Genomic DNA, 22,273 nt, shown 5'->3' on the forward strand with positions numbered 1-22,273 from the left:
CTTGTCCCTAGGATCGGTGGCCTGTACCTTTACTACACTTCTGCACTTACGTAAGGATTATCGAACACCGTGCCTGCACTAATCTGCATGCTGGATTTAACATGCTGCACTCCCAACCCTCTTCAAAATAAGTGATATTGTCTCACGGATCTGAAACCAATACAGGGTAATATCTTTATACCTAAAAAGCGACGCAGGTTAATAAGACCATTTATAAAAAAAAAAAGCAAATCAAGCACTAGAATTGAGAATTTGTGTAAACTTGTATTGATTCTTGGTTTGACCACACTTGGAGTGCTGTCTACAGTTCTGGGGTCGCCATATTATAAAAAACATTTATAGGGGCACTGGAGAGGATGCAAAAAAGATTTACAAGGATGATACCAGAACTACGAGATTATACCTATCAAGAAAGGATGAAAAGGCTCTTTTCTCTTGAGGCTAAGGGGTAACCAAATAGAGGCCTTTAAAATTATGAAAGGTTTTGATAAAGTAGACACAGAGAGAATGTTTCCATTTGTGGGGAAGAGCAAAACTAGAGGCCATCAATATAAGATAGTCACCAAGAAATCAAATAAAGAATTCAGAAGAACTTGCTACCACAGGGAGTAGTTGAAGTGAATAGTATGCATGTATTTAAGAGGTGGCAAGATAAGCATATGAGGGAGAAGGGAATAGAGGATTATGCTGATGGAATTAGATGAGGAAGTATGGGAGGAAGCCCAAGTGGAGCATAAACTCCAGCGTGGACTTGAGTGAATGGCCTGTTTCTCTGCTGTATATTTGCTGTAATTCTATGCAAGTACTATGAAGTACGAAAGTCGATGGGTTTTAAGAAGTGGTTTAATGAGGCAGTTCCAGAGAATAGAACCCAGGCAGTAAAAGAGGGAGACACAAGAGACCAGAGTCAGAGGAATGGAGAGTCTGGGGAATTATATAGGGAAGGGGGAAATATAGCAATAAGATGGGGTGAAGCCATGGAGGGTTTTAAAGATAAGGACAGTGATTTTAAACTTCAGGCTTTAGAGAATGGGCAGCCAATATAGGTCAGGGACAATCTGGATGATGGTTGAGCTGGACTGTGGGACATGATACAAGTACCAGAGTTTTGAACAAGTTTAGTGTAATGTAGCCAAATTTGCTGCTGATACAAAGAGAGGTGGGAAAGCAAGTTATAAGGAGGATGCAAATAATCTGCAACGGGATATAGATAAGCTAAGTGAGTGGGCAAAGATTGGGAGATGGAGTATAATGTGGGAAGATGTGAGGTTATCCACTTTGGTAGGAAAAATAAAAAAGCAAATTATTATTTAAATGGGGCGAGATTACAAAATGTTGCAGTACAGAGGGACTTGGGGGTCCTTATACATGAAACATAAAAAGTTAGCAAGCAGGTACAGCAAGTAATCAGGAAGGCAAATGGAATGTTGGCCTTTATTGCAAGAGCGATAGAGTATAAAAGTAGGGAAGTCCTGCTACAACTGTACAGGGTATTGGTGAGACCACACCTGGAGTACTGAGTACGGTTTTGGTCTCCGTATTTAAGGAGGGCTATACTTGCATTGAAGGCATATCAGAGAAGGTTCACAAGGTTGATTCCTGAGATGAAGAGGTTGTCTTATGCAAAAAGTTGAGCAGGTTGGGCCTATTGTCATTGGAGTTTAGAAGAATGAGAGGTGATCTTATTAAGATAAAGGATAGGAGAGTGGAGACATCGAGTCCGAACATGAAGAAGGATCTATAAGGGTTTCAGTGGTGGAGTGAATTGAGTAGAACAGAGGTAGATGCAGAGAGGATGTTTCCCCTCGTAGGGGAATCTAGAACTAGATGGCATAGTTTCAGAATAAGGTGTCACCCATATGGAAATGAGGAAGAATTTCTTCTCTGAGGATCGTGAATATTTGGAATTCTCTACCCCAGTGGAGGCTGGGTCATTGAATATATTTAAGGCGGAGATAGATAGATTTTTGAACGATAAGGAAGTCGAGGGTTATGGGGAGCGAGTAGGGAAGTGGAGTTGAGACCAAGATCGGATCAGCCATGATCGTATTAAATGGCAGAGCAGGCTCGAGGGGCCAAATGGCCTACTCCTGCTCCTATTTCTTATGTTCTTATGTTTATGTAGGTTAGAGGATAGGAGAGTAGAGACAGAGTCTGGAAGTGATGAAGGCTGTATCAGGGTTTCAGTGGTGGAGTGAGTTGGATAAAATGGAGGTGAGCAGTGCTGCAGATGTGGAAGTGAGTGGTCTGTGCATGGAGAGGATATGAGGATGAAGATGACAGTGTAACATGTCTCTTTTTGATCATGTATTCTTCACAGGGATACCATGTAAACAATCCAGTTGATACTTAATCAGATTCAATTAAATATTTTTCCAAATGGATAATTAAAAATGTGAGAGGTGTATGTCGATATATCACCAGTTCTAGCATGTACAAGATAATTGAAATCTCGTCAATTGATTTGATTTTGATATTGCCAGCCACGTATATAAAATGCTGCATCAATAACGGCTACAGACTTTCCTTCCCCAATCCCGATCCCAACCCCTCCCTTTCGGTCTTGTTGTATGAATCCCATTGAGAGGGCAGGTGACCTCCGCTGGTGCCATTATGTAACTAGCAGCCAAGAGGTGCTCAATGTCTTTCGATCTTTGCTCTCTGGAGCAGTGACTTTCTAAATCTCCGTAACGATGAGGCTGGCTCGCACTCCACAGTGTGGTGTGTTCCAATATGGCCACGGTGTTTAAGATATGATGGTATAGCAATGGACTCGCCTGTCTTCTCTCAGAATTACATAGTTGATCGTGTTTTGGGTCACAGAAAGGCATCCCAAAAGATGTGTCCTGCCATCTAATATGCTGAATGTTGCAGATAGACTGAAAGTGGGCAGCTAGGAGGCAAGAGGGGGGGGCGGTTACTGCCAAACGCTAGCGTTCAGGTTGGGCTGAGAAAGCAAGCCACATGCCTGTGGCTCAGAGTTACTGCTCTCTGAAGTCCATTCTGTTTCATCGCTGGTACAGAGCACCGCCATCTAATACAATCCCTGCTGAAACCACATTACCCTTGCTGCTCTTATTTCTGGAGCTGTCTGCTCATGTTTAACAGACAAGAGCTGAACAGAGAGGGTTTTGAGCACAGATTTGGTAGTTCCTGACTTGTGTGGAAATAAAAAGACTTTTCCATTGTATGACATTTTAAGTGCTTCCTCTTTAATCAATAGCTGTGTATTTAAGTGATAACCTTTTTGTGTCGAGCACATACTTAATAAACAACTCAGGCTCAAAATTTAGACTCCTTTCATTGTCCCAAAACACTGTCAACTATGTAATTTTTGAGTGTGTATATATATATATATATATAGGTAAATTATTGAAGAATTATATTTGGAAACAGGCACTGATTATATTACCAAACTGTTCAAATTCATAATTCACTGCCATTTAAAAAAGGTTTTGGCAACAGATAATCTTGTAAGTGAACCTCGACCAAACGCATGGCAGCCTTAGTAAACCCCATACACAACACCCCGCAGAGTCTGTGTATCCCGTACCCCTCACAGCGCAGTGTCTGTGTATCCCGTACCCCTCACACCGCAGAGTCTGTGTACCCCGTATCCCTCACACCGCAGCGCCTGTGTATCTCGTACCCCTCACACCGCAGAGTCTGTGTATCCCGTACCCCTCACACCGCAGGGTCTGTGTATCCCGTACCCCTCACACCGCAGGGTCTGTGTATCCCGTATCCCTCTCACCGCAGAGTCTGTGTATCCCGTACCCCTCACGCCGCAGGGTCTGTGTACCCCGTATCCCTCACACCGCAGCGCCTGTGTATCTCGTACCCCTCACACCACAGGGTCTGTGTATCCCGTACCCCTCACACCGCAGCGTCTGTGTATCTCGTACCCCTCACACCGCAGAGTCTGTGTATCCCGTACCCCTCACACCGCAGGGTCTGTGTATCCCGTACCCCTCACACCGCAGGGTCTGTGTATCCCGTATCCCTCTCACCGCAGAGTCTGTGTATCCCGTACCCCTCATGCCGCAGGGTCTGTGTACCCCGTATCCCTCACACCGCAGCGCCTGTGTATCTCGTACCCCTCACACCACAGGGTCTGTGTATCCCGTACCCCTCACACCGCAGCGTCTGTGTATCTCGTACCCCTCACACCGCAGAGTCTGTGTATCCCGTACCCCTCACACCGCAGGGTCTGTGTATCCCGTACCCCTCACACCGCAGGGTCTGTGTATCCCGTATCCCTCTCACCGCAGAGTCTGTGTATCTCGTACCCCTCACACCGCAGAGTCTGTGTATCCCGTACCCCTCACACCGCAGCATCTGTATCCCGTACCCCTCACACCGCAGCGTCTGTGTATCTCGTACCCCTCACACCGCAGAGTCTGTGTATCTCGTACCCCTCACACCGCAGGGTCTGTGTATCCCGTACCCCTCACACCGCAGGGTCTGTGTATCCCGTACCCCTCACACCGCAGCATCTGTATCCCGTACCCCTCACACCGCAGGGTCTGTGTATCCCGTACCCCTCACACCGCAGCATCTGTATCCCGTACCCCTCACACCGCAGGGTCTGTGTATCCCGTACCCCTCACACCGCAGCATCTGTATCCCGTACCCCTCACACCGCAGGGTCTGTGTATCCCGTACCCCTCACACCGCAGGGTCTGTGTATCCCGTACCCCTCAAACGCAGGGTCTGTGTACCCCGTACCCCTCACACCGCAGCGTCTGTGCCCTGTACCCCTCACACTGCAGACTCTCTGCCCTGTAGTCCTCACACCCGACAAAAAAGGATGGGGATGGGAGGTGTCACAGCATTGATTTAAAAAAAAAAGAAACAATTATAGCTGTGAGGAGGGATGATATATTGGAAGGATCGTCAAATGAGACCATATGCGTCGAATTGAAAAACAGAAAAGGCGCGATCACACTGCTGGGAGTGTACTAACAGTCAGAGGGAGGTAGAAGACAAATTTCTGAAGTGCAAAAACTATAGGGCAATAATAGTGGGGGATTTCAACTACTCTAATATTAACTAGGATAAAATGAGTGTGAAAGATATAGAGCGTGTGGAATTCCTAAAATGCATTCAGGAGAACTTTTTTAGCTAGTATGTAGCAAGCCCAACAAGGGAGAGGGTGGTTCTGGACTTAGTTTTAGGGAATGAAGTGGAAGGGGCATCAGTGGGAGAGCATTTTGGTGCTAGTGATCACAATGCAGTTAGATTTTGGGCTGTTATGGAAAAGAACAAAGATAAACCAGGAATAAAAGTTCTTAATTGGGGGAAAGCCAATTTTGCTAAGCTGAGATGGGATTTAGCAAATCTGGACGAGAAACAACTACTTGAAGGTAAATCGGTGCCAGAGCAGTGGGAGACATTCAAAGAGGAGCCCCCTGGATGTCAAGGGACATACAGGGTAGGATAAAGAAAAAGGGAGGCTTTTGACCGATACCGTGGGCTGAATATGGCAGAAAATCTAAAGGAATATAGAAAGTGCAGGGGTGCAATTAAAAAGGACCTTGGGAATGCAAAGACAGAACATGAAAAAATATTGGTAAGTAAAATCAGAGAAAACCTGAGATGTTTTATAAATACATTAAAGGATAACTAAAGAAAGAATACGGCCTATTAGAGACCAAAAAGGAAATGTGTGTGTGGAGGCGAAAGACGTGGGTATGGTTCTGAATGAATACTTGCGTCAGTTTTCACAAAAGAGAGGGGCGATGAAGACATTGCAATCGGGGGGAGAAGTGTGAAATATTCAATGAAATAAACATAGTGAGAGACGAAGTATTAAGGGGCTTTGCAGCTTGAATGTGGATAAATCCCAGGCCCGGCAGTTGGTGAGGCGCGAGTCCGGGGTCGGAGGCCTATAAAAGGCCCAGCGGCAGCGAGAGGCGTACTTGTGCAGCTACAGGGAGAAGGCAAAAAGAAGTAGAAAGAAACAGAAAGGTGACGTCACAGCCAAGGGGGTAAGTGATTGGTGAGTAATTTTTCATTCTTCTCTTCTATAAAAGTGAGTAAACTTTAGCATTGTTGATGCCTATCTAAGGGTTAAGTCATGGCAGGAGAGCTCGGTCACGTGTTATGCTCCTCCTGTACCATGTGGGAACTCAGGGACGACTTCAGTGTCCCTGACGACTACGTGTGCGGGAAGTGTATCCGCCTCCAGCTCCTTACGGACCGCGTTGCGGCGTTGGAGCTGAGGGTGGATTCACTCTGGAGCATCCATGATGCTGAGAATGACATGAGTATCACGTATAGCGAGTTGGTCTTACCGCAGCTGAAGGGTCCACAGCCAGATAGGGAATGGAAGACCATCAGAAAGAGCAGTGCAAGGAAGGTAGTGCAGGGGTCCCCTGTGGTTATCCCCCTGCAAAACAGATACACTGCTTTGAGTACTGTTGAGGGGGATGACTCATCAGGAGAGGGCAGCAGCAGCCAAGTTCATGGCACCCTGGCTGGCTCTGTTGCACAGGAGGGCAGGAAAAAGAGTGGGAGAGCGATAGTGATAGGGGATTCAATTGTAAGGGGAATAGATAGGCGTTTCTGCGGCCGCAACCGAGACTCCAGGATGGTATGTTGTCTCCCTGGTGCAAAGGTCAAGGATGTCTCTGAGCGGGTGCAGGACATTCTAAAAAGGGAGGGAGAACAGCCAGTTGTCGTGGTGCACATTGGTACCAACGACATAGGTAAAAAAAAGGGATGAGGTCCTACGAAACGAATTTAAGGAGCTCGGAGCTAAATTTAAAAAGTAGGACCTCAAAAGTAGTAATCTCGGGATTGCTACCAGTGCCACGTGCTAGTCAGAGTAGGAATCGCAGGATAGCGCAGATGAATACGTGGCTTGAGCAGTGGTGCAGCAGGGAGGGATTCAAATTCCTGGGGCATTGGAACCGGTTCTGGGGGAGGTGGGACCAGTACAAAGCGGACGGTCTGCACCTGGGCAGAACCGGAAACAATGTCCTAGGGGGAGTGTTTGCTAGTGCTGTTGGGGAGGAGTTAAACTAATATGGCAGGGGGATGGGAACCAATGCAGGGAGACAGAGGGAAACAAAAAGGAGACAAAAGCAAAAGACAGAAAGGAGATGAGGAAAAGTGGAGGGCAGAGAAACCCAAGACAAAAAACAAAAAGGGCCACTGTACAGCAAAATTCTAAAAGGACAAAGGGTGTTAAAAAAAACAAGCCTGATGGCTTTGTGTCTTAATGCAAGGAGTATCCGTAATAAGGTGGATGAATTAACTGTGCAAATAGATGTTAACAAATATGATGTGATTGGGATTACGGAGACGTGGCTCCAGGATGATCAGGGCTGGGAACTCAACATCCAGGGGTATTCAACATTCAGGAAGGATAGAATAAAAGGAAAAGGAGGTGGGGTAGCATTGCTGGTTAAAGAGGCGATTAATGCAATAGCTAGAATGGACATTAGCTTGGATGATGTGGAATCTATATGGGTAGAGCTGCAGAACACAAAAGGTCAAAAAACGTTAGTGGGAGTTGTGTACAGACCTCCAAATAGTAGTAGTGATGTTGGGGAGCGCATCAAACAGGAAATTAGGGGTGCATGCAATAAGGGTACAGCAGTTATAATGGGTGACTTTAATATGCCCATAGATTGGGCTAACCAAACTGGAAGCAATACGGTGGAGGAGGATTTCCTGGAGTGCATAAGGGATGGTTTTCTAGACCAATATGTCGAGGAACCAACCAGGGGGGAGGCCATCTTAGACTGGGTGTTGTGTAATGAAAGAGGATTAACTAGCAATCCCGTTGTGCGAGGCCCCTTGGGGAAGAGTGACCATAATATGGTGGAATTCTACATTAGGATGGAGAATGAAACAGTTAATTCAGAGACCATGGTCCAGAACTTAAAGAAGGGTAACTTTGAAGGTATGAGGCGTGAATTGGCTAGGATTGATTGGCAAATGATACTTAAGGAGTTGACTGTGGATGGGCAATGGCAGACATTTAGAGACCGCATGGATGAACTACAACAATTGTACATTCCTGTCTGTTGTAAAAATAAAAAAGGGAAGGTGGCTCAACCGTGGCTATCAAGGGAAATCAGGGATAGTATTAAAGCCAAGGAAGTGGCATACAAATTGGCCAGAAATAGCAGTGAACCCGGAGACTGGGAGAAATTTAGAACTCAGTAGAGGAGGACAAAGGGTTTGATTAGGGCAGGGAAAATGGAGTACGAGAAGAAGCTTGCAGGGTACATTAAGACGGATTGCAAAAGTTTCTATAGATATATAAAGAGAAAAAGGTTAGTAAAGATAAACGTAGGTCCCCTGCAGTCAGAATCAGGGGAAGTGATAACGGGGAACAAAGAAATGGCGGACCAATTGAACAAGTACTTTGGTTCGGTATTCACTAAGGAGGACGCTTAACAACCTTCCGGATATAAGAGGGGTCAGAGGGTCTCGTAAGGAGTAGGAACTGAGGGGCAATTAGTCGGGAAATTGTGTTGGGGAAATTAATGGGATTGAAGGCCGATAAATCCCCAGAACTTGATGGACAGCATCCCAGAGTACTTAAGGAGGTGGCCTTGGAAATAGCGGATGCATTGACAGTCATTTTCCAACATTCCATTGACTCTGGATCAGTTCCTATCGAGTGGAGGGTAGCCAATGTAACCCCACTTTTTAAAAAAGGAGGGAGAGAGAAAACACGGAATTATAGACCGGTCAGCCTGACATCGGTAGTGGGTAAGATGATGGAATCAATTATTAAGGATGTCATAGTAGCGCATTTGGAAAGAGGTGACATGATAGGTCCAAGTCAGCATGGATTTGTGAAAGGGAAATCATGCTTGACAAATCTTCTAGAATTTTTTGAGGATGTTTCCAGTAGAGTGGACAAGGGAGAACCAGTTGATGTGGTATATTTGGATTTTCAGAAGGCTTTCGACAAGGTCCCACACAAGAGATTAATGTGCCAAGTTAAAGCACATGGGATTGGGGGTAGTGTGCTGACATGGATTGAGAACCGGTTGTCAGACAGGAAGCAAAGAGTAGGAGTAAATGGGTACTTTTCAGAATGGCAGGCGGTGACTAGTGGGGTACCGCAAGGTTCTGTGCTGGGGCCCCAGCTGTTTACACTGTACATTAATGATTTAGACGAGGGGATTAAATGTAGTATCTCCAAATTTGCAGATGACACTAAGTTAGGTGGCAGTGTGAGCTGCGAGGAGGATGCTATGAGGCTGCAAAGCGACTTGGATAGGTTAGGTGAGTGGGCAAATGCATGGCAGATGAAGTATAATGTGGATAAATGTGAGGTTATCCACTTTGGTGGTAAAAACAGAGAACAGACTATTATCTGAATGGTGACAGATTAGGAAAAGGGGAGGTGCAACGAGACCTGGGTGTCATGGTACATCAGTCATTGAAGGTTGGCATGCAAGTACAAGCGGTTAAGAAAGCAAATGGCATGTTGGCCTTCATAGCGAGGGGATTTGAGTACAGGGTCAGGGAGGTGTTGCTACAGTTGTACAGGGCATTGGTGAGGCCACGCCTGGAGTATTGTGTACAGTTTTGGTCTCCTAACCTAAGGAAGGACATTCTTGCTATTGAGGGAGTGCAGCGAAGGTTCACCAGACTGATTCTCGGGATGCTGGGACTGATCTATCAAGAAAGACTGGATCAACTGGGCTTGTATTCACTGGAGTTCAGAAGAATGAGAGGGGACCTCATAGAAACGTTTAAAATTCTGATGCGTTTAGACAGGTTCGATGCAGGAAGAATGTTCCCAATGTTGGGGAAGTCCAGAACCAGGGGTCACAGTCTCAGGATAAGGGGTAAGCCATTTAAGACCGAGATGAGGAGGAACCTCTTCACCCAGAGAGTGGTGAACCTGTGGAATTCTCTGCCACAGAAAGTTGTTGAGGCCAATTCACTAAATATATTCAAAATGGAGTTAGATGAAGTCCTTACTACTAAGGGGATCAAGGGGTATGGTGAGAAAGCAGGAATAGGGTACTGAAGTTGCATGTTCAGCCATGAACTCATTGAATGGCGGTGCAGGCTAGAAGGGCCGAATGGCCTACTCCTGCACCTATTTTCTATGATTCTATGTTTCTATGTATCCCAGGCTGTTGAGAACCAAAAGAGGAAATAGCAGAGGCTCTGACCATCATTTTCCAATCTTTTCTGGCTACAGGTGTGGCACCAGAGGACTGGAGCACTGCTAATGATGTACTTTTGTTTAAAAAAGGAGAAAGGGATAGACCGAGTAATTCCAGGCCAGTCAGCCTAACCTCGGTGGTGGGAAAATTATTGGAAAAATTTCTGAGGGGCAGGATAAATCTTCATTTGGAAAGACACGGATTAATCAAGGATAGTCAGCATGGATTTGTTAAGGGAAGATCGTGTCTGACTTGACTTGAATTTTTTGAAGAGGGTCGATGAGGGCAGTGCGTATGATGTAGTGCATATGGATTTTAGCAAGGCTTTTGATAAGGTCCCACATGGCAGATTGGTTATGAAAGTAAAAGCCCATGGGATCCAAGGCAAAGTGGCAGGTTTGATCCAAAATTGACTCAGAGGCAGGAAGCAAAGGGTAATGGTTGATGGGTGTTTTTGTGACTGGAAGGATGTTTCCAGTTGGGTTCTGCAGGGCACAGTACCAGGTCCCTTGCTTTTTGTGGTGTATATCAATGATTTAGACTTGAATGCAGGGGGTTTGATTGAGAAGTTTGCAGATGATACAAAAATAGGCCATGTGGTTGATAATGAAGAAGAAAGCTGCAGACTGCAGGAGAATATTAATGAACTGGTCAGGTGGGCAGAACAGTAGCAAATGGAATTCAATCCGGAGAAGTATCAGGTAATGCATTTGGGGAGAGCTAACAAGACAAGGGAACATGCATTAAATGGTACGACATTGAGAAGTGTAGAGGAACAAAGGCATCTTGGAGTGCATGTCCACAGATCCTTGAAGGTAGCAGGCTAAGTAGATAAAGTGTTGAAGTAGGCATATGTAATACTTGTCTTTATTAGTCGAGGCATAGAATACAAGAGCAGTGAGGTTATGCTTCAACTCTATAAAACACTAGTTAGGCCACAGCTAGAGTACTGTGTGCAGTTCTGGTCACCACATTACAGGAAGGATGTGATTGCATTGGAGAGGGTACAGAGGAGATTTACGAGGATGTTGCCTGGTCTGGAAAATTTTAGCTATGAGGAAAGATTGAATAGGCTGGGTTTGTTTTCCTTGGAACAGAGGAGGCTGAGGAGTGGCCTTATTGACGTGTATAAAATTATGAGGGGCCTAGACAGAGTGAATAGGAAGGACCTATTTCCCTTGGCAGAGGGGTCAACAACTGGGGGCATCGATTTAATGTAATTGATAAGAAGTTTAGAGGAGATATGAGGGGAAATTTCTTCACCCAGAGGGTGCTGGGAGTCTGGAACTCATTGCCTGAAAGGATGGTAGAGGCAGGAACCCTCACCACATTTAAGGAGTGCTTGGGTGTGCATTTGGAGTGCTGTAACCTGCAGGGCTATGAACCAAGAGCTGGAAAGTAGGATTAGGCTGCATCGCTGTGTCACCCCTCACTGCACAGCTCACAGACTATGTGACACCGCACCAAGACATTGTGACCTTGCAACCCTCGCATCCCTCGGACTGTGTGACCCCCCTCACACCCCACGGACTGTGTGACCCCCCTCACACCCCACGGACTGTGTGACCCCCCTCACACCCCACGGACTGTGTAACCCCCCTCACACCCCACGGACTGTGTGACCCCCCTCACACCCCACGGACCGTGTGACCACCCTCACACCCCACAGACCACCTGACACCCTCGCGGTCTGCGGACCGTGTGACACCCCCCCCCCCCTCGCGGCCTGCCCCTCCGGCCGAGTGAGCCTCACACACCTTAGACTGTGACCGCTCACCCCGCGGACTGAGTGACCTCCCCGCCCCCACTCATCCCCACACCGTACTGCTGCAGGACACCGAAAAGCTGACCTCTTCCTATAATGCAAGTTCAGCTACTTCCCACTCTGGCACGTAGATCGTAGATTTTTTTTTTCAATAATCTACTTTATTCATATAAAATTTTCAAAATACATTGTAAAATAGTTCAGTACCTTGTGGTCAGCAATTCCATACAATTCATTTGGATGCTGACAGCAGTTCCATACAATGCACTCGCGTACATTTCATTTCAAGGTACAGTTTAGTACAATCCGTAAATCACGTTACATGTAGTACTGTGCAAATAAGGGCATTACATGGAGCAGATAAGAACAGGTTTACATTATATTCCAGGATACATTTCAATACTGATCATGTTACATGTAGCACTATGCAGATGAAAGTAGTACACGGAACGGATGAGAATACATTTAGATTTCTTTACAAGTTACTAAACAGTGCAGAGACTTTCATTATACATGGCACAATACAGGTGTTTTCAGTACATGGTGCTCTATGTAACAAGTACAGCCCGAGGGGGGGAGGGGGTCTAATTCCATCCCCTGGGTTTACCGTGGCGGAAGGGCCTTAAACTGTGCATCGTGCCTTTGCGTCGGCTGCACCAGCCTTTAGTGCATCCCTCCGCACTTACTCCTGGACCTTGGATTGCGCCAGTCTGCAACACTCAGCCGTGGATATCTCCTTGCTCTGGAAGACCAGCAATTATCTGGCACATACATAACAAGTCATTAGGAATGGCCCGGAGCTGGAATAAGTAAAGGCTTCCTGGCTGCCTTGATTACCTACATTTGTTTCTGCTATCCAGTCACTGAATTCAATGAAAACAATGGCCTTGCATCAAGGAGAGGGCCGCTAAAGGTCTAGATTTTTCATTATTCTGTGCCAACCTCTCTAAATGTCTTTTCCAAATGTGCATTCATAGTTGGAGAACTTCAGGCACTCCAGGTGTGTTATGGGAAGGCTCCCTCATTCAGATCACTTGTTCTGAGGCTTTAATGAGCTGTGTGCACATCTTGTGCGCAATTTACCACTGTGCTACATGTCGGATGGCTGCGTTGTGATGTGCTCGGCACAGCAAGCACTGGCCCCAGTCACTTACTTCACCAACAGTAATTACACAAACCTCCTAACACCCTTTAATGTGGTGTATTTCAGTGGCGTGAAGAACTCTGGTGGTCAGCATCCTCAGTTGAGAGTATGTATTAAAAATGAAATCGAATGTACTCTGGAGTAGTATGAAAGTTGTGTCAATTTGACATCTGATAAAAGTCAACAGGACCATCAATGAACAATAATTAGAGAATGGGCCAGGTAGAACCAAGAAAATTGCATAATGGATGCAGTGAGGAAGGAAAGAATTCAGGTAATAATTATTAACAACTTATGACGTTTTCTGAACCTGCTCGAATATATTGCTGCCTTGTAATCACCTTCAGGGTGTCCATTTTATTAAGGGATCATAATTTACATCCAGTTCTCAACTCCTTGTTATTCCTGACCTCAAAAGATATGGCAGCCACCAGCCTGCCGAATATTCCAAAACGTTACTGTAGCTCCTTTAAATGTCTGCTTTATATCATTTCCCTTCCATTTCCAATACTTTGTCTGCACCATCCATTTGGTTTTAAACCATTGTGTCTGTCAAGTGCCCATAAGGCATGCAGCATGCTAATTGCCAATCAAAAACCACTCTCTGTGTATATCAAAAAAACATTAAAGCAAATAAACTCCTCAATTTATTTTCAAACTCCTTTAAGTGGTCATGTTAGTTGCCAATCACCCCAATATATATATAGCCCTAAACATAAAACTTGTGTCATAATAAACACAGGGAATTCAGTGGAAAAGCAACCACTTCCCAACAAGCCTACCCATCGCCCACAAGCCTCTCCTCTCTAGTGGGCCTTCTGCTCTGATGCTGGAACTTGGATCATTCACTTGATCTCCCCTGATATATTTTGGGCCTCTGACGGTTTTTGTAACCTGTGTGCATGCATGCCCTGAGTTCCTGTCAGGTGGGGGGGAAAAAATCCTTCCCTCCTCCCAACCACATTGAAATTTCCACCCCTGTCTTTTGGGCCCATTTTCAGGCTGCAATAAATCCGAATCCTGCCTCCAGCAAGGACTACTGCTGCGTCTTGGGTGCAGGTTCTGCAATAACCAAGCCACATTCACATTTGCTCCCAATATTACCGGACTCCACTCCTTGAAGACTACTAGACCTAGGGTCCTACCTTACAAGTGTCACCAGACTCCAGTTGTCCCTTATTGATGGAAAATAACACAAGTGTGTGACAGCCATACAGAGAGAGAGATAGAAAGAAACAAGCAACGGTAAAGGCAGAGGACAGACCACAGAACAAATTAGTGAGGAACAGGGATATAGCTAGTACACACCACCTAAATCCTGCTCCCTGCACCCTTGATTTGTTTAGGGGGTGAGATAGTGTTTCTCTCTTTCCACCAATCCTAATTATAGAAAATTTTAGAATACTTTTAATGCACAGTCAATAAATTTTTAATCTTAAAAAAACTAGTGCTTAAAGTTTGAGTAAAAAAAAATTTTGCTTGTGGTAACGGTGCATTCGCCCAGCACATCAGCACAGCGCTGATGACATTCCCATTGTAAGGCCGACTGAAAAGTCGGCTGACAGAAAAAATATGGCGGCCGCCGTACTACCACCTCCCCTTTAAGGGCAGCTGGGACGCCACAGCCACCACAGCTTCTCGCACCAAAAAGCTGTCAGTGACATCGCCCCATGCTGATCTCATGTCCTGTGGGGGAATTTCCCCTGCGGGGTGCAAAGGGGTCAGCGCAGGCAATCAATGGGTTGGCGCGCACGTCGATGGTGTCATCGGCGTGCATGCGCTGCGCCGGTGCGCTAATCGCAGGATGCGGCGCAAACCACTTTTCGCCGCCAGATCCCTCGGGGCAATTCCAGGGGGAAAGAGCGATCTGGCTGCTGCACCCGGGCAAATGCCCTGTTAGCGCCTCCCGGAGGCATTAACGAGCATTTCTGAGGGGGGCAATTTCGGCTCCTGTATTCTACATTCTAGGAATTGACAAAGACTCGAATCATAATAACTGACCTATCATTTCCTGCCTTCTCTCAGTCTCCTATTTTGAAGAGGTGTGTCACATCTGCCAGTTTCCTGTCCTCTGGCACAATTTTAGTTTCCAAAAGATCGTGGAAAATTGTCAGAATCTTGACTATTTGGTCCCAAACTTCTGTCAGAATCCTCTGATGGAAACCGTCAGGTCCCTCCTGATTTGTCTACATTTAAATTTGAGTGATTTTTTAAAAATACCTTTTCTCTTTGAAAAATAACCTCCATTAACTGTCCTACACCCACTTCTTGTGGTAGTACAATCCCAATATTCATATCCACATGCACTGTAAGAACTGAGGCAGAATGGTTAGTATTTCTGCCATTCCTTCACTCACCACCCCACGCTTGCTTTCTTTATCTCCTAGCAGCTCTGCCCCAACACAGAAATCCTTTTTTATTACTTTTCATGTTTTTTCTAATTTCCTTTCATACTAGCTGTTAGTCCTTCTAATTTCCATTATTCTTTATATTTGTTTGACTTCTGTTTTAATTTCTGCATAATAAGTGTTAAATGCTTTTTAAGTGACCCATCTTCTTACTACATATTTGTATCCACTCCCTATTTTCCTACCGCAATATACTTGATGTTTACCTTGTTTAACTATTTGTCACAGCTGATCGACAGTTGTTTGACAATTTTCCCTTCCAGTTTATTTGGGCAAGGTTCCTTTATATCTCGCTATTAATTACTTTTTGCAGTCTAGTGCCCTTCTCCTTAACCTTTGTTTTGGTTTATTTTTTGTTCTTACCTTGTTATATTATGGTCACTCTTTCTCAAATGTTCCCCGACCTTTAGGTCACCTACTTGCCCTACTTCATTATTCAGAACCAGACCAGTGCTTCATTCTTTCTTGAAGCAGTGGATATTGACTTCAAAAAAATCCCTCCCTTTATCACCACAAATCATTTCCTTATCCCACTCTCTTTTTGGATAATTAATATCGCCTACAATTTACACTATTGTTAATACACACCTCTCTAATTTGTCTATAGATTTCATCCTCACTTTCCTTTCCATTGTTCAGTGGACTCCAATAATGTGATCGGTACTTACTAATCCTCAACTCAATTCAAAGTGGTTTTGTTCAGACCACTTCTGTATTTAAATCTGTAAGTTCTATGCTATGCCATTATTTCTAATTAATAATTCTACTCCATCTTCCTTTACCCTTCCCTATCCCTCAATCGAAACCTGTACTAGGTAATGCCCATCTTCAATTTCCTACCTTCCATAGCCTTAAGTTAAAAGTTACTAAAGAAAGACCTGAACTATTTATACTGTTCAGAAAATGTAACACAAGGCCTAAACTCCTCTAGTTGGGTATATATTTAAGATAGATGTTGTATTCCAGTCCAACTGTTATGTTTGGCAAGATTATAATATAACCAAGTTCTGACAATGTAAAGTAAGAGTGAAACTTGATTGCTTTGTGGACTTCATCCAACCGTGTTTATGCATAATCCATTGGTTACTGCATAATCCATGGCATTGCAAGTAGTTACAAGTTGGAATGTGTTTGCAACTATGAAATTTGTAAATATCCATTATGCTGCCCCTATCCTAACTCCCGTTCACCCATCACCTCTGTGCTCGCAATGGCTATAATGGCTCCCAGTCCAACGCCTCGATTTTAAAATTCTCATCCTGTTTTTCAAATTCCTCCATGGCCTCACCCCTCCCTATCTCTGTAACCTCTCCAGCCCTACAACCCTCAGACGAGATCTCTGAGCTCCTCCATTTTTGGCCTCTTGTCCACCCCCGATTTCATTCACTCACCATTCGTAGCCATGCCTTCAGCTGCTTACGCTCCAGAACTCTTGGTGTCAGGTTTTGTCTGATAACACTCCTGTGAAGCACGTTGGGGCAGTTTACTTTGTTAAAGGTGCTATATAAACACAGGTTGTTATCATAAGACAACAGCAGGAGTTAGATCGTGGAAGGATGCTATATAATGTATGGAGGTCTACTATGTTATATGGAGAATAACATGACTGTTTTATTAAGTTGTGTATATCCATTATTTGTTAATCGAAAAAGGCTATTTGATTCAGAAATTAGAGCAAGTACCCTGTGCAGTATGACGTTGATCGTAAGAAAATAGCTTGGTGTTGACATTTGTCTTGGGCTGGGATATGAAACTAGCGGATGGACAGACGGTTTCACACTTTGCTCCATTTTCTATTCTATTGAAAAGAAAATTGAGCACTGTATAAAACTGGCTGCCGAACTGCAAATGCCCGTTTTGGATTATCGCCCAAGTTAAATTTCAACCCCCTTGTATTTTAGGCTGAAAACCAGCAGAACTGTGTTCTGTTTATAAAAAAAAAGTAAATGGATTATCAAACTGAACAGACCAGTGACTCTGGGGCAGGCTCTTTATTGCATTAGTGTCAGCTGTGGCTCAGTGGGTAGCACACTCACCTCTGAGTTAGAAGGTTGTGGGTTCAAGCACCAAAAGTATAGGCTCATGCTCCAGTGCAGTGCTGATGGAGTGATGCACTGTCGGAGGTGCTGTCTTTCAGATGAGACGTTAAACCGAGGCCCCGTCTGCTCTCCCAAGTGGATGTAAAAGATCCATGGCACTATTTTGAAGACGAGCAGGGTAATTATCCCCAGTGCCCTGGCCAATATTTATTTCTCAATCAACATAACAAAAACAGATTATCTGGTCATTATCACATTGCTGTTTGTGGGAGCTTGCTGTGTGCAAATTGGCTGCCACATTTCCTACATTACAGCGGTGACTACACTTCAAAAAGTACTTAATTGGCTGTAAAGTGCTTTGAGACGTCCGGCGGTCATGAAAGGCGCTATATAAATCCAAGTCTTTCTTTTATTAAGTGAGCAGGATACCCTATTCCGTTGAGCACTATTTTAAAGCAGAAATATAAAAGACGCACATGAAAGAGCTCATCAGATCTAAACTCTTAACAGAACCTTAGCTACTGTTAATCCTGCTCAGTTAATAAAAGCAGGGAAGTCCTGTTACAACTGTAGAAGGTATTGGTGAGACCACACCTAGAGTACTGTGTACAGTTTTGGTCTTTTTATTTAAGGAGGGCTTAACATACATTATAGGCTGTTCAGAGAAGGTTCACGAGATTGATTCCTGAGATGAAGGGGTTGACTTATGAAGAAAGGTTGAGAGGTTGGGCCTATACTCATTGGAGTTTAGAAGAATGAGAGATGATCTTATTGAAACATATAAGATACTGAGGGGCTCAACAAGGTAGATGCAGAGAGGATATTTCCACTCATGGGGGAATCTGGAACTGTGGGGCATAGTTTAAGAATAAGCAATCGCCCATTTAGAATTGAGATGAGTAGAAGTTTCCTCTGAGGGTCGTAAATCTGTGGAATTCTCTGCCCCAGAGAGCTGTGGAGGCTGGGTCGTTGAATATATTGATTGACAGATTTTTGATTGATAAGGGTTATGGGGAGCGGGCAGGGAAGTGGACCTGAGCCCAGAATCAGATCAGCCATAATCTTATTAAATGGCGGAGCAGGCTCGAGGGGCCAAATGGCCTACTCCTGCTCCTATTTCTTATGTTCTTAGTACCACAGTAACAGCAAACGCATGGAACTAGTTAGTTACAGCATCAAAATTAGGTTCCACTGGTGAAGGCTGGTTTTACTCACTCACTTTAACTAGTGTTTTAATTAGGCTCATACACACCACTTGTCGTCGTTGGCTCAGTAGTAGTCCTCTTGCTTTTAAGTCAGAAGGCTGTGGGTTCAAGTCCTACTCCAGAGATCAGTGCTGCACTGTCTGAGTTGCTGCACTGTCGGAGGTGGCGTCTTTCGGATGAGGCGTAAAAGATCCCATGGCACTATTTCAGAGAAGAGCAAGGGAGTTCTCCCGGTGTCCTGGCCAACACTTATAGCTCAGCCAGCATCACCAAAAACATTTATCTCACTGCTGTTTGTGGGAGCTTGCTGTGCACCAATTGGCTGCCACATTTCTCTACATTACAACAGTGACGAGACTTCAAAAGTACTTCATTGACAATGAGGTGCTTTGGAAGGTCCTGAGGTACTATATAAATGCAAATTATTTCCCTGGTGCCTTATCCCTCATTGTCTTTCTTTTCTACCCTTGCACAATCACTTTGAGTGCACCCCAAAGGTCCATCCTTCATCCTAGCTCCTTTTCCTCATTTAGGTGTTGCCCTCCAGGCATGGGGTCAGCTTCCACATGTATGCTCAACACTTAGCTCTACCTCCACTATACCACATGGCCACAACTGTACTATCAGATTGCTGTCTGACATCAAGCCATAGATAAGCTGGAACGTTTGTCAACTTAACTGTGACCAAACCAAGCCATCCGTTTGATTGCCACCAAATTTCTGTACCCTAGCCCATTGCGTCCAGGCTAAAGTCCCTGGGCCATATCCAGCCCCAAGCCCTTGCAAACTGGCCCTTGAAGCCCAGACAACTCAGTCCTATTTATGCAATTTAATCTTATATATTACTATATATTGGTTTGAAATCTAAAGGGAACAAGGTTGGCTAATATTTCCACGAAGTTGTGCCCCTATCACTGGTACAGTTGGTATGGTTCTGATAAGGTTGCTCGGTACAGATCAAACATCTGTCCATCCTGGCCTGTGCACCTCACCGATCACTTGTTAAACTTATTGAGCCCTGGGGGCAAGCGGTCAATACGACCGGGAACTGAGGGTAGCCAATGTAACCCCACTTTTTAAAAAAAGGAGGGAGAGAGAAAACAGGGAATTATAGACCAGTCAGCCTGACATCGGTAGTGGGTAAGATGATGGAATCAATTATTAAGGATGCCATATCAGCGCATTTGGAAAGAGGTGACATGATAGGTCCAAGTCAGCATGGATTTGTGAAAGGGAAATCATGCTTGACAAATCTTCTGGAATTTTTTGAGGATGTTTCCAGTAGAGTGGACAAGGGAGAACCAGTTGATGTGGTATATTTGGACTTTCAGAAGGCTTTCAACAAGGTCCCACACAAGAGATTAATGTGCCAAGTTAAAGCACATGGGATTGGGGGTAGTGTGCTGACATGGATTGAGAACCGGTTGTCAGACAGGAAGCAAAGAGTAGGAGTAAATGGGTACTTTTCAGAATGGCAGGCAGTGACTAGTGGGGTACCGCAAGGTTCTGTGCTGGGGCCCCAGCTGTTTACATTGTACATTAATGATTTAGACGAGGGGATTAAATGTAGTATCTCCAAATTTGCAGATGACACCAAGTTGGGTGGCAGTGTGAGCTGCGAGGAGGATGCTATGAGGCTGCAGAGTGACTTGGATAGGTTAGGTGAGTGGGCAAATGCATGGCAGATGAAGTATAAATGTGAGGTTATCCACTTTGGTGGTAAAAACAGAGAGACAGACTATTATCTGAATGGTGACAGATTAGGAAAAGGGGAGGTGCAACGAGACCTGGGTGTCATGGTACATCAGGCATTGAAGGTTGGCATGCAGGTACAGCAGGGGGTTAAGAAAGCAAATGGCATGTTGGCCTTCATAGTGAGGGGATTTGAGTACAGGGGCTGGGAGGTGTTACTACAGTTGTACGGGGCCTTGGTGAGGCCACACCTGGAGTATTGTGTACAGTTTTGGTCTCCTAACTTGAGGAAGGACATTCTTGCTATTGAGGGAGTGCAGCGAAGGTTCACCAGACTGATTCCCGGGATGGCGGGACTGACATATCAAGAAAGACTGGATCAACTGGGCTTGTATTCACTGGAGTTCAGAAGAATGAGAGGGGATCTCATATAAACGTTTAAAATTCTGATGCGTTTAGACAGATTAGATGCAGGAAGAATGTTCCCAATGTTGGGGAAATCCAGAACCAGGGGTCACAGTCTAAGGATAAGGGGTAAGCCATTCAGGACTGAGATGAGGAGAAACTTCTTCACCCAGAGAGTGGTGAACCTGTGGAATTCTCTACCACAGAAAGTTGTTGAGGCCAATTCACTAAATATATTCAAAAAGGAGTTAGATGTAGTCCTTGCTACTGGGGGGATCAAGGGGTATAGGGTACTGAAGTTGCATGTTCAGCCATGAACTCATTGAATGGCGGTGCAGGCTCGGAAGGGCCGAATGGCCTACTCCTGCACCTATTTTCTATGTTTCTATGATTTCTGTCCAGGACGGAACCTTTCCTATATCATTCAAAGGAGCCTCCCAGAGGTTAACTAAGTTCCTTGACTCACTTCCATCAGGGAACTCTGTAAAATGAAACCAGAATGGAGAACAGTGAGCGAGGGAGGGAGGTGAGCCAGAAGAGTGAGATTTGACTAAGGGAAGACTTAGATGAGAAAACCAGGGGTAAATACAGAGACTGGGAAGAAAGTGAATAAATCTAGCTGGCAGATAAGTAGGAGGGCTTCTTGTACCACAGTAAACCACAGATGACGTGCTTCCACTAGACCTCACGCGTATGATATAAATACATATATCTGCAGCCTGCATTAAGAAGCAGTTATTTTCAGTATATCCTGACCACCCGAGGCCTATCTGAACTACAGTGTTTGTTTTTTTTTTTACAGGTTTTGAAGCCTCTGCAAATATTATTTTTCCCCTAACTACTTTTTGAAAAATATTGTACAACATGAGCAAAGCTTGAAAATATCCCCAGTGCGTTCATTCACACTAATGTTGGCTCACAGCTAATTGTGTAGAAACTTTAGCACAATAATGTCCTTAGTCCTCGGAAAGCCAAACATGTATCACATCTGCCAGGACACTATTCACAGCAACAGAGGAGAGGTCTGTGCAGGAATGTCAATGACATTAGCATGCCACTGTCCTTTTCTTAAACACTGCATTAATGAAAAGCTGCATCTCTATCACAGTAAATCTCTGCAGTCTCATTGCTTTTTTTGTGTTTTTTTTTAGATGATATCAAGGTCTCAGTGAATGATTTCATTATCAAGGCAGCTGCTGTCACACTGAAAGTAAGTGGGCTCTGAATGCAGTGTAAGAGGTTCATTTCACATCAGGAACGTTAATGTCATTCAGAGTTTTGTCATGGTCTTGACTAGAGTAAACTGATGCCCTGAGCCCAGAAACGTGAGTTGGGATATTACAGAGCAGCTTGATTGAACCAGTTACAATGCCTCTGTACACACGCACTAGCAAGCATCGTTAACCCTGCTCTGCCAGGAATGAGAGATATACAATTAAGTTACTGGCACTCTGCGAGGCCTGTTTT

At 44.8% G+C, this 22,273-nt stretch overlaps 1 protein-coding gene across 2 annotated transcripts in view; it reads left to right on the forward strand.

Annotated features, from left to right (window-relative positions):
* Positions 1-22,273, forward strand: part of pdhx (pyruvate dehydrogenase complex component X) — a 513,740-nt gene that overhangs the window by 217,115 nt on the left and 274,352 nt on the right. For both annotated transcript variants that reach the window (XM_070899330.1, XM_070899329.1), the window contains exon 8: positions 21,958-22,016. In XM_070899330.1, the coding sequence (XP_070755431.1) occupies positions 21,958-22,016 (59 nt within the window). The remainder of the gene's footprint in view (positions 1-21,957; positions 22,017-22,273) is intronic.

This window comes from Pristiophorus japonicus, chromosome 14 (genome assembly GCF_044704955.1).
Source record: "Pristiophorus japonicus isolate sPriJap1 chromosome 14, sPriJap1.hap1, whole genome shotgun sequence".
Lineage (NCBI taxonomy): Eukaryota > Metazoa > Chordata > Chondrichthyes > Pristiophoridae > Pristiophorus > Pristiophorus japonicus.